The following is a 12,812-nucleotide window of genomic DNA, read 5'->3' as shown; positions in this document are numbered from 1 at the left end:
ACCTACTTTTTATCAAGCAATGTCATTTTGTGGCTAAAATTGAGCACGATTTGGATATGAATTTGTAATAGATGATCTTATTTTGCGTCCAAAATTTTGGACGCCTTCCTATTTTGCATCCAAAATTTTATTCCATTTATTTTGGACAAATAATTATAAAGAGGTGCTTATCTTTTTCTATTTCTCCTTCTATATAATTTGTTCACTTCTAGAATAAAGTGGGATTCCATTTTATAGAATTCCTACCCTTTCACTGAATATATTCTTCTTTCATTTTCCGGTTTCTTGAATCTATTCCATTTAGGCTTTTCTTTTTATATACTCTTTCAATTATGTCACGAGGTAATGATCAAACCATATCTCTCCACTGTTCTACAAAAACAGAGTTTTAATGATGAAATAATTATTAATTCAATATTATATATCATGTAAAAATAATCTGATCATGGAATAATTTTGTCCTACCAATAATTTATTAACTAAAAAATTTGGTATTACAAGTAATTAACCATATACCATAACTTGATGCAACAAATCCCAATTATGAAATTCAAAATTAAACTCTTAACATATTTAACATTTGAAATTGTACTAAGATTTTATTAAATTAGCAAGTAGTTTCCAAGTATACATAAATCATTTGATGGTCCTTTATTAATGTATTATTAACATATGATGATAAAATAATCAATTGAGTTCTTGTATAAAAGCATGATGAATCCTGAGGCCTCCTTTCCACTTGCCACGCCAAACTTCATACAAACCAAAATAAACCTTTGAATTTTCGTCTTCAGCTTCATCTGTGGTTATATTATCGATTGGATCAATCTTGGCCTTGATTTCCTCGCTCTCTTTTGAGGTGTCGAGGGAGAACTTATGCCCTTTGAATTTGGCGGTTTTCCCTCTCTTCACCAAAATGTAAACCGGAGAGCCGCTCCACCCGAATGCATCCGCCGTGAACGATAGTTTAAACCCGACTTCGTACTCCTTACCCGGTTCGGTTTTGCTCACGCAACCCGTCACCTCCAGCCACGACACCTGGTACAGCTCTGCCGCGGTCCTAGAAGGGATGATAACAAAAGATGTTAAATTTCATCAAAGAGTTTCTTTAAATTTCATCAACACTAATATATGCATATACGACGGCAGTTTGGTATGATAGATAACTCATCCATCTATCAAATATATGACAATCGATATGACAATAAAATGTGTTGTTATCATGTTGTGTTTATACTGACCCATCATCCGGGACGCTCCAGTATCGATTGTCTTTGCCCCAGACGATGCTGAGGTCTTTGGGTTTGATTTCCATCTTTTTTTTATCATCAAGCTGAAAAAGAGGGAGAGAGAGAGAGATGTTAATTGTAGTTTAAAAGTAGAAAGAAGAAGATGAATATGTGTTGTAACAAACCTTCAATTCTAGTGATGGTGCTCCAACATGGTGAGGAGTAGGGGTAGACATATTGAGAATGTGTAGATGTTCGCGTAAGAATATAGCTCAAGGCCAAAAACGAACAAAGTGTTTGGGAATATATATAGGAAAAAAAAAAAGAATTGTAATGGCGTGTGAATCTTGATTTTGCAAATGTTGGATGCTTTATCCTAACATTTTTTGTGTACTACAAATGTCAATCGTTCACACACATCAAGTTATTCAGTTATAGTATATTGTTTGAATTTCATTAATTGATATACGTAGTTCATTGATAATATAGTTAAATTATAATTATGGAGACTATATTAATAACATATTTAAATACTAACCACAAAAAAAAAACCCCTTACTTGACCTTAAAATTCAGACGGTGAAATTGAAACATATAGTATGAATTGATATGTTTAAATATTTGATAAATAATTACGCAAAGCCGTCTTAGCTCAGCTGGTAGAGCGCGTGGCTTTTAACCACGTGGTCGTGGGTTCGATTCCCACAGACGGCGTCGTTTGTTTTTGATTTTTCCGTTATTCTTATTATATGTATATCCATTCTCAGTGGTTGAGCTTCACACTATCAATTTCAATGGCGCTTCAATCCTATCGTTTCCATTTTGCCGCCATCCGCTTTTCTCCGCCTAACGTTCCGCCAAACAAATTATACGCCACCCAATCGCCACCTGCAGCAAGAAGAAGGGCTTTCTCACTCTTTACAATTACCACGTTTTTGTCCTTCTCCACTTCAAATATGGCTAGTTGGTCCAAACCCGAGATTTCGGACTTCTTTGAGCTTCCAAACTCCGGCGGCGTCAAGGCCCTAGACCTCCGGATGGGTGACGACGCCGGCGAAACTCCATCCTCCGGCGATACGGTATCCTACTCTTATTTAAATAACAATTCTCCGCAATTTCGTTTGGAATTGGAAGGGTTGAATTGGTGTTGGTTGTGATTTGGGGAAAAAGGTCGTGATTCATTACTATGGAAGACTGGCGGCGAAGCAGGGATGGCGATTCGATTCCACTTACGATCATAAAGATGAGAATGGAGATCCCCTTCCTTTTCAATTTGTTCTTGCTTCTGGAAAGGTTTGATTTACTACAAATAGTCTTCCATCTCCTATTTTATTTGGGGGTAATTTTCATACATGTCGAAATAAAAGATACTTAAGAATCAACAATCATAGTGAAAGAACTGAGAATTTTTGCGAAATTAATAGGCAAAAAGGGGGGAAATTTAGTATGTTGAAGATAGATACAGTAATGACTTGCCTCCTCTCGGCTTTTGTAGTAATTGTTCTGTTCTATCTTTGCATCAACTTGAATGTGAAGTAATCACAGATCTTTCACTTCGAACCATCTGAACTAATGTAGGTCATATCTGGTATTGAATCAGCTGTGAGATCAATGAAAGTAGGTGGCATTCGCCGCGTCGTTATCCCTCCATCACAAGGATATCAGAATACATCTCAAGAACCCATCCCACCTAATGTGAGTACTCTCTTTGATCAGTCTGTGTTCAAGTTTTTGTTGTAGTATCTGATGCTCATCGTTTCTAGTGGAACGACAAACAATTTTCCGCAAGTGAGGTTTAATTAGAAAAGAGGGACGAGAAAAACATACTGTACTTCATTGAAAAAGTTTTGAAATTGCTGTATTTTTCGTATGAATACTTAGTTGAGTCCTGATTTGCAGTTTTTCGATAGACAGAGATTATTCACTACTATATTCAATCCAACTCGTCTAGCCAATGGTGAAGGCTCGACCTTGGGGACACTCATATTTGATATCGAGCTGGTCAGTGTGAGGCATCAATGAATTCTCCTATCCCCCAACCTTCCGCAACTCCATAGCATACACATGGAATTGTGGATGTGGTTTTGTCTACTTGACGACTTTCTGAATTCACACTATCAACAAGAGATGCGAAAATTGTGTAGTTTTTTTGCAGTGGATTCTCAGACAGCTTCTCTTGATTATACTTGTTTTTCAGGAGCAGTCTGCTACTGATTTTCTGTGATTTGAATTGTCTGATGCTACAATACATAAAATGTACTGGATATGGAATCTACTGAAATACTACAAATCTAAGTTGAATTTGCATGAGAGCTCCTCTTTGTGCTGTGTACCTGATAATTGACCAGGTAACTACTAAGGTGTTTAGCTTTGGACGTCGGAAATGATTGTTGAACAAACACTTACCATCAGTGCAGAGTGAGTGTAGCTAACACTCCTTTATTACCTCATATAGATTTAAATGATTTCTACAATTTTGATATCAAGAAATGTTCTCTATTTTTGAAGCATTGGCAGGAGAAGAACCAGCATTTCTTTATTACTCTCTCCCTAAGAGAAAAACCAGAAAACAACCCTGCAACGAAGATCATCCGCTGATTGTGTTCAGAATGGGGGAGTGGCAGATGCAACCGTGCAATTCTGATCCACGCGATAGTGGCTCATGGAACACCGCCCGGAGTAGTGGCTAAGTACACTTAGTGGGAACTTCAACTCCATTGCATATCAGTGGCTCCAAAAGCTTTCTTCATCCAACAACAAGTTAACCTACAACTATGATGATCACACCTTCAACTACCTCATTCACAATGGATTTAGTAAGATCCTCTTTGTACCACATGAAATGCTTGTGACTTTTACTTAAATGTTTTTGGCTTGATCAGCAGAACTTGGAAAGTACTGGAAACAGAACATATTTGGATTAAAATGGTTCGGTTGTTTTTTTTTTGGAAAAATCCAACTAGAGTAACAGAATACTCAGCCCCTCGCTCCATCTATCCAAGTGCATTATTTGGAGTCACTGATTTATCTACATTTTCAACCGTTTTGGAAATCCGAGAGCTAATATTAGTGACAAAGGTTTTCATATTTGCAACAAGTTATTTCAAAACCTCCTAGGAAGTATGATGACCAACATATGGTTGCTACCCCTTATTGAAATAAAAGAGATGTTTTATATGAATACACGCGTGTATATATAATTAATTCTATACATGGATAAAAGTAAAACAGGAAACTAAAGATTGGCAAAAGAAGAGTTGGTCTTGATTCCAAGTAATTTTTTGACGTGATTATTACTAGCATTAAACACTAGACTATTTGAGTAGTTATTTGAGCATTGTTATCATTTATAATATGCTCTCGCCATTAGCAAAATAATAAAAAATATATAGAAAATGAATGTTATCCCAACCTGGATCTAGTTTCTTTGGTATTGGTGGATGATCAGAAGTTTCCTTTCGGGCTTTTACGAGAAGTTATTGATATGATTCCATTACAATTGATTAATTAAGAAAAAAGTGGGCCAACTATTCTTGACATGAGGTACTAAGAGTGTAATGTTTTGATGAATCAGCTGCATGATAGCTAACAGAAGGATGGAGAAGCTTAGATCAAAGCCAATTTGATCTTGAGTCTCAGTAGCCGTAGGATATGTACAAGTTGAGATCTTATAATCTCAACTGTTAGATTGAGTCAACGTTGAATTCTTTTAGAGTTTAAATAGTTTGTGAAAACTGAATAGTCTGTATTGCTTCAGCTCGTATTTCCCCCAATTTACTTCTCTCAAGATCAATAAAATTTCTCCAATGCCTGCGTTTTACATTCTTGCAGTTAATCTGCAGATTTCATTCTTGATTACACAACAAATTGTAATAATTGGCGCCGTCTGCCGGAATCGATTTTGAAAGTTTTTTTCCGATTAATTTTGGCTGGAATTGGATCTGCGACCAAGATGGCATCTCGTTTCGAAGCTGAAAAATTCACCGGCAAGAACGACTTCGCGTTATGGAGGATGAAGATTCGTGCTATGCTCACTCAGCAGGGCTTGGCTTCCGCCTTGGAGAAAGAGGAGAAGGAAACCAAGGAGGCTGAGGGCACCGATGAGAAGAATGTCAAGAAGCGTGCAGATATAGAGGCGAAAGCTCACAGCACAATAGTCTTGTGCCTTGGCGATAAAGTGTTGCGGGAGATCGCGAGGGAAACAACGGCTGCAGGTATTATGTCTAAACTGGAAGATTTATATCTTGCGAAATCGCTTGCGAATAGGCTGCTTATGAAGCAGCGGTTGTATTCTTACAAATTCTTGGAGGGAAAAGGGGTTTTGGAACAATTGGAGGATTTCAACAAGACCATCGATGATCTTGAAAACATCGATGTGTCGATAGGGGAAGAGGATAAAGCAATTCTGTTATTGAATGCGCTTCCCTCCAGCTATGATCAGCTGCGCGATGCTATCTTGTATGGGCGTGAGAAAACCGTGACACTCCTAGAAGTGCAGTCGGCTTTAAGGTCGAAGGAATTGCAAAAGGGGGAGATGAGGATCGAGGATTCTGTATCTGAAAGCTTGAATGTGAAGAAATTCAAGGGAAAGAAGCCATACAAGAAGGTGAATGAAGTCTCCAAGAATGTGCCAAGTGATCAAAAGGAGACCCGTTCTTGCCACTGGTGCAAGAAGCCCGGCCATCTCAAGAAGGACTGTTTTGCTTGGAAGAGAAAGCAAGAAAGTCTGGGTGCAAAGGCAGTGAATTCAGCTGAAGAAGCAGAGGATGGTAAAGTATCTGTTGCTCTGAATATAGTATCTGTTGCTCTGAATATCATGGATAGTAAAGAAGGGAGCTCATGGATAATGGACTCAGGGTGTAGCTTCCATATGAGTCCAAATCTTGACTGGTTTGAAAATATAAAAGGGACAACTGGATCAGTTGTTCTTGGCAATAATCAAGTCTGCTCAATTAAAGGCATAGGTACTGTAAGGCTGAAAGTAGATAATGGATGCGTTGTTATCTTGAATGATGTCAGATACATTCCTGAAGTGAAGAGAAATCTGATATCATTGGGCTCACTTGAGAAAAAAGGATGCAAGTTTGTTTTTGAGGCTGGACAGATGTTTGTCAGCAAGGCAGGAAGAATTCTGATGAGAGCTGAAAGGAAAGGAAGTCTATACTATATGACAGCAACTATTCAGAGAGGAGATCAGGGAGTTGGCCAAGTTCTTGTGACAGATAATGTGAATCTCTGGCATGCTAGGCTAGGACATCCGGCCATTGGAACAATGAAGGAGCTGGTAAAGAAGGGTTTGGTTCAATATAGTGATGATGAAACCAGTGCATTAAAATGTGAGGAATGTGTGCTTGGAAAAGCAAAGAAGTTGTCTTATCCTAAGGGTGTTCACACATCCACGAAGCCTCTAGATTATGCCCTCAGTGACTTGTGGGGGCCAGCTCAAGAAAAATCCATTGAGGGTGGAAGATACTACATGAGTATCATTGATGATTACTCGAGGAAATTATGGATATACATCCTTAAAGAGAAATCAGAGGCATTAAAGAGATTCAAAGAATGGTGCTGTGAAGTTGAGGCAGAAAAGGGCACTAATCTGAAATGTTTTAGAACAGACAATGGGTTGGAATACCTGTCAAGAGAGTTTGATGAGTTTTGTAAATCTAAGGGAATAAAAAGGCACAGAACCGTCCCTCTGAACCCACAGCAAAATGGGGTTGCAGAGAGGGCAAACCGCACCATACTTGAAAGAGTCAGATGTATGCTGCTTGGAGCTGGAATGGGGAAGAGATTTTGGGCTGAGGCAGCCACCACTGCTGTGAAATTAATAAATAAATGTCCCTCTTCTAGTATAAATGGTGATACACCAGACAGTAGATGGTTTGGCAGGCATGGCACTTATGATGATCTAAGAACTTTTGGTTGTAAAGCTTTTGCGCATGTGAAACAGGGAAAACTGGAAGCTCGGGCATTAAAATGTGTCATGATTGGTTATCAACAAGGTGTGAAGGGATATAGGTTGTGGTGCATTGAGCCTGGGAGGGGAAAGGTAATAGTTAGTAGAGATGTTATTTTCTGGGAAACTGAAATGCCTTTTAGATCAACATCAGATGCTGAGAAAGAAAAGGTGGAGACATCTGAATTTGAGGTGGAGGCAGAAGAAAATTAGCAGCAACAGAAAGAAGAGATAAGTGCATCTGAGTCAAGTCAGGAACCTCAGCCTCCCACCCCTCAAAGCTGGAAGCTAGCCAGAGACAGAGCTAGAAGAGCAGTAAAGCCTTCAACAAAATATTCTGATGCTGAATTCTTGTTTTTTTGCTTATTGGTGGCAGAAGAGGTTGAATACTCAGAACCATGCTCTTATGAGGAAGCAGTTGAAAGCAAGGACCATCAGAAATGGATGCAAGCCATGATTGAGGAGATTGATTCATTGCTGAAAAATGGTACTTGGGTCTTGGTGCAGAGACCAGATGGTAGAAGAGTGGTCAGCTGTAAGTGGATTTTCAAGAGAAAATTGGAAGCTGCTGGTACAGAGAAATTCAGGTTTAAGGCCAGGCTAGTGGCTAGAGGTTTCACACAGGAGCATGGTATTGATTATGATGAGGTGTTCTCTCCTGTGGTGAAGCATACATCCATCAGGATACTCTTGGCAATAGTTGCGAGGAATGATTGGGAACTTGATCAACTAGATGTCAAGACAGCCTTCTTGCATGGCGATTTGAAAGAGACCATATACATGACACAACCTAAGGGTTTTGTGAAGTTAGGGGATGAAAATAAAGTGTGCTTGTTGAAAAAGAGCATATATGGACTCAAGCAAGCAAGTAGACAGTGGCACATGAAGTTCAACAGTCACATGATCAAGAGTGGTTTTCTAAGATCTTCATATGATGAATGTGTTTATATCAAGAGTGTAGGTGGAGCTGCAATAGCCTATCTACTCTTGTACGTTGATGATATGCTGTTGGCTGGAGCAAGTGTAAAGGAAATCCAGAAAGTTAAGGAAGATCTAGCAACTGCTTTTGAGATGAAGGATCTAGGACCTGCAAAGAGGATCTTGGGGATGACTATAGTCAGAAATAGAGAGAAGAAGGAAATTTGGTTGAGCCAAGCTAACTACATTTCCATATTGATCAAGAAATTTCAAATGGAAAATGTGAAAGAGGTTTCTGTACCTTTGGGGCAACACTACAAGCTGAGTGAGGATCAAAAGCCTAAGAATGAAGCTGAGGAGAAAGAGATGAGGCAGATTCCTTATGCAAACATCATTGGGAGCGTAATGTATGCCATGATTATTACTCGGCCGGACATAGCACAAGCTGTGTCAGTGACAAGCAGATATATGTCCAATCACGGAAAGGAACATTGGTCAGCATTGAAATGGCTGATGAGATACCTAAAGGGAACTACATCTGTTGGGATCTTGTTCGAAGGAGGCCATGAGTTTGAAGGGGATCCACTGATGGGTTGGAGTGATTCAGATTTTGCTGGAAATCTGGACACACGAAGATCTCAATCAGGGTACTTATTCACCTTATATGGGACTGTTATCAGCTGGAAAAGCAGTCTTCAAGGTGTGGTTGCTTTGTCAACAACTGAAGCAGAATTTATGGCATTAACATCTGCTGTCAAGGAAAGTGTTTGGATCAGAGGATTGTTGCAGGATTTTGGTGTGTTTCAGGAGTCTATTAGCATTGATTGTGATAACAACAGTGCCTTATGCTTAGCAAAACATCAAGTGTATCACGAGAGGAGCAAGCACATTGATGTGCGGTTACATTTCATTCGGGAAGAGGTAGAGAAAGGAAAGATCAGGGTGTTTAAAGTGGACACAACTGAGAACCCAGCTGATATGTTGACTAAGCCCCTGCCTAAGGCTAAGCTCGAGTTGTGCATGAGTTTAGTGAAGATCTGGAAGGGTAACCATCTTAGCAGCTGAAACATCAAGGTGGAGATTTGTAATGTTTTGATGAATCAGCTGTATGATAGCTAACAGAAGGATGGAGAAGCTTAGATCAAAGCCAATTTGATCTTGAGTCTCAGTAGCCGTAGGATATGTACAAGTTGAGATCTTATAATCTCAACCGTTAGATTGAGTCAACGTTGAATTCTTTTAGAGTTTAAATAGTTTGTGAAAGCTGAATAGTCTGTATTACTTCAGCTCGTATTTCCCCCAATTTACTTCTCTCAAGATCAATAAAATTTCTCCAATACCTGCGTTTTACATTCTTGCAGTTAATCTGCAGATTTCATTCTTGATTACACAACAAATTGTAACAAAGAACATCCCCATTCGTGCTCAAGTGGGCCCGGATCCACTTTTACTCCTTGTTCTTAGCTAAGAGCACAACACTCACATCCGTGCTCTTAGCTAAGGACAAGCTCAAGGGTCCCACCATTCTATTATTCAATTTAAATAAAAACATTTCCATAATATTAAAATGCATTAAAAATACCCGAAATACGATTACAAATTACAAAATAATTAAAAATTTCATAATTCAAATCCTAAAAATTAAAAATTACACAATTAAAATCCATAAAATTAAAAAGACTCACTACTCGTTGCCGAATTTCGCCCAAATGTGATTGATTAGATCTTTTTATAGCTAAGTGTGGGCTCTTGTTTCGCGCATTGTGTGTCTTCTTTCGATCCTCTCGTTCACCGTCGTATGAACACCTTGGCTTGGGGGAGACCTCGCGGTTGAGCTTCCGGCTTCATCCTCATCGTAAAAGTTAGCCGCCCTCGGTCCCAGTGGCGGATCCAGGACTCATAAACGGAGGGGGTGAAATGTATATTAGTAGGTTGGTTTAGGGCGAAAACAATAATTTTTTTCGATTTTCGGGGCGACGTCGGGGCAAACGGAGGAGGCGGACATGGTAAATTTACGTCCAAATAAGAGGAAATTAGTCGCATGGAGGGGGCGACCGCCCCCTCCTGCCCCTAGATCCGCCACTGCTCGGTCCTTCGTCAGCTATAATCATGTTGTGCAAGATAATACACGTGTACATGATGTCGGCGATATTCTTAACGTACCAAAGCCGAGAAGGGGACTTCACAATGTTGAATCGGCCTTGAAGGACACCAAAAGCTCTTTCGGCGTCTTTCCGAGCAGACTCTTGACGCTGCGCAAAAAGAATCCGTCTTTGCTCTTGTGGATTGCTGAACGACTTCACGAAAGTCGACCACCTTGGGTAGATACCATCGGCGAGATAGTAACCCATGTGGTATGAATTTCCGTTGACGGTGAAGTCGATAATCGGTGCTACACCATTCAAAACATCATCGAAGAGTAGTGAAAAATATAGCACGTTCAAGTCATTGTTGGATCCGGCAACACCGAAATATGCATGCCAAATCCATAGGCGGTAGTCGGCGACCGCTTCAAGGATAAGCGTTGGGTCGCCGCCTTTGTGGCCTCCAAGTAGTCGGACAATTCTTCCACTTCCAATGCATGCAATCAATGTTGCCTAGCATACCGGGAAAACCGTGGACTGTTTCTTAAAGACGAAGCAACCGTTGACAATCATCGGTGGTGGGTCCAAATGAATTCGTCGCCGAAAGCAAAACGAACGTTGTCGCAAATATTCTTAAGGCATAGGATTCCAGTTGACTCACCGACATGCAAATACTCGTCGAAGAGGTCAGTCGTTTGCCCAGTAGCAAGTTGTCGGATGGCACAAGTACTTTTGCAACGCCGAGAGACTTTGCTGACCGGTTGCGTCTGCACCTTCTTGAAAGTATTCAACGTGGGTGGACAATGTGTTGACAATATGCATAAACAACCGTTTTGACATGCGAAAACGGCACCGAAAGTAATCTTCTGGATACCGCGGCTGGTCGGAAAAATAGTCAGCAACGAGCCTTTCGTGGGCTCCCTCTCGATCACGAGGGATGTAGTGACGTTTTGCTCTAGTTGGTTGAGGAGGAGGGACGGGATATTGGCAGCGACAGAGGCTTCATAGGCGGCACAATATTGTTCATAATATTCTTGTTCTTCGCGCTCTGCTTCCGCAATGAGATTGGTGAAATCCATATTTGAATTTTTTAGAGAGGGTTTGGGTGAGAGAGGAAGATGCAGATGATTTAGTTTGAAAAAGTATGAATGAGAGATAATTTGATGTAAAAAGTGGATGATGAATGTGTATATTTATAGATGATTTTGGGATAAAAAAAATTAAAAAAAATCACAAAAATCCCAAAAAAATGTCCATAAATGGCCCTATTTTTTGGGAATCCAAAAATATGTTTTTTTAATTTTTGGTATTATTTCGAATTTGTGATATGTGAATGTGATGAGTTTGGTGTATAAGAGAGAAGGTGGAGTTGTGAGTCCATGCGAGACATGATCGACTTCAAGAAGGGAAGGGCCGTTGGATTTCGGTTATCCACGTCAGCTCAAAGTAGCCGTTGGAGGTTGGTGAGCAAGTTGTAACAGCTGGAAGTTTGTTACGATCTGAGACGCTCTCTTTTTCTTTGTTTCCATAACGTAGCATTCACATAAAAGAAGATCCACACACACACACATGGTAACTCAATCGTTTTAGTCTCTCTTTGGATTTTGGTAGATAGCTTCTTGTGGTTGTAGCTTTCTTCACATAGTGAGATCAGAGATCGTTTGAGGGTGTGTAATTCTTGATAGTGAGGTGAATAAATTTTCGTTTTGTTGTCCGTGGACGTAGATCGAAAGATCGAACCACGTAATTCCTTGGTGTGCTTTACGTTCATCGCTTTCTTTGGTTGCAATTCACAACAACTGGCGCCGTCTGTGGGAATCGGAGCGATGGCGACGACGAAATTGGAAACGGAGAAATTCACCGGGCGCAACGATTTTGGATTATGGCGCATCAAGATGAGGGCAATTCTTGTCCAGCAAGGTTTGGCGGAGGCATTGAAGCCTACCGCGAAGGACGATGCGGCGGCAGAGGAAGATGACAAATCTGCGGTCAAGAAGGAGGAGATGCTTGAGGGTGCTCATAGCGCGATTATCCTCTGTTTGGGAGACAAAGTACTGCGTGAGGTAGCCAAGGAGAAGACCGCTGCAGATGTGAGGTCTAAATTGGAAAAGCTCTATATGGCAAAATCCTTGGCCAATAGGCTCTTCATGAAGCAGAGATTGTATTCCTATCGTTTTCTTGAAGAAAAGGGGATAGAGGAGCAGCTAGAGGAATTCAACAAAGCTGTTGATGACCTCGAAGATATAGATGTGAGCCTCGGTGATGAGGATAAGGCTATCCTGCTCTTGAATGCCCTGCCTAAATCTTTTGATCATCTAAGGGATGCGATGCTCTATGGCCGAGAGAAAACTATTAATCTGGAAGAAGTTCAATCTGTTTTGAGAGCCAAGCAATTGCAAAAATCTACTGCCAAGACCGCTGATAGTTCTGGGGAAGCATTGAATGTGAAATTCAAAGGCAAGAAACCTCTGCAGAAAGGCAAGAATCAAAAGGGCAAGGCTCAAAAGGAAAAGGAGCCTCAGAAGAAGGAGACTAGGGAGTGTTTCTACTGCAAGAAACCAGACCACTTGAAGAAAAATTGTTACTCCTGGAAGAAGAAAGTTGCAGAGGAGCTGAATGGGGCAA

General features: G+C 40.3%; 2 protein-coding genes and 1 non-coding gene across 10 annotated transcripts; 2 read left to right on the top strand and 1 right to left on the bottom strand.

The window, feature by feature from the left end:
- Positions 1-572: 572 nt before the first annotated feature.
- LOC125195765 (protein PHLOEM PROTEIN 2-LIKE A9-like) lies at positions 573-1,549 on the bottom strand. Its single transcript, XM_048093983.2, has 3 exons — positions 1,415-1,549; positions 1,242-1,333; positions 573-1,060 (listed from the first exon to the last, which is right to left on the bottom strand). The coding sequence occupies exons 1-3, from the start codon at positions 1,463-1,465 to the stop codon at positions 688-690; spliced, it is 516 nt and encodes a 171-aa protein (XP_047949940.1). The 5' UTR covers positions 1,466-1,549; the 3' UTR covers positions 573-687.
- Positions 1,550-1,870: 321 nt separating this feature from the next.
- Positions 1,871-1,943, top strand: TRNAK-UUU (transfer RNA lysine (anticodon UUU)). The gene has a single exon. It is a non-coding gene; the product is annotated as a tRNA-Lys (tRNA).
- Positions 1,944-2,004: 61 nt separating this feature from the next.
- Positions 2,005-7,398, top strand: LOC125195763 (FKBP-like peptidyl-prolyl cis-trans isomerase family protein). 8 transcript variants are annotated; one of them, XM_089057590.1, is made up of 5 exons: positions 2,293-2,308; positions 2,400-2,522; positions 2,830-2,924; positions 3,144-3,647; positions 3,738-7,398. In XM_089057590.1, exon 5 carries the CDS (start codon positions 5,182-5,184, stop codon positions 7,396-7,398), a length of 2,217 nt encoding a protein of 738 aa, XP_088913716.1. In that variant the 5' UTR covers positions 2,293-2,308; positions 2,400-2,522; positions 2,830-2,924; positions 3,144-3,647; positions 3,738-5,181. The 8 variants fall into 8 exon arrangements, with proteins under 8 accessions (XP_088913721.1, XP_088913722.1, XP_088913720.1 ...); XM_089057592.1 differs by having other exon boundaries at positions 3,140-3,647; positions 3,747-7,398; XM_089057588.1 differs by having other exon boundaries at positions 3,140-3,647.
- The last annotated feature ends 5,414 nt before the right edge of the window (positions 7,399-12,812 follow it).

Source organism: Salvia hispanica, chromosome 4, assembly GCF_029641045.1.
Source record: "Salvia hispanica isolate PSC_SH4W2 chromosome 4, Shi_PSC_v1, whole genome shotgun sequence".
Classification (NCBI taxonomy): domain Eukaryota; kingdom Viridiplantae; phylum Streptophyta; class Magnoliopsida; order Lamiales; family Lamiaceae; genus Salvia; species Salvia hispanica.
The sequence above is the reverse complement of the archived record's forward strand: the minus strand, read 5'-3'. Positions and strand labels throughout refer to the sequence as shown.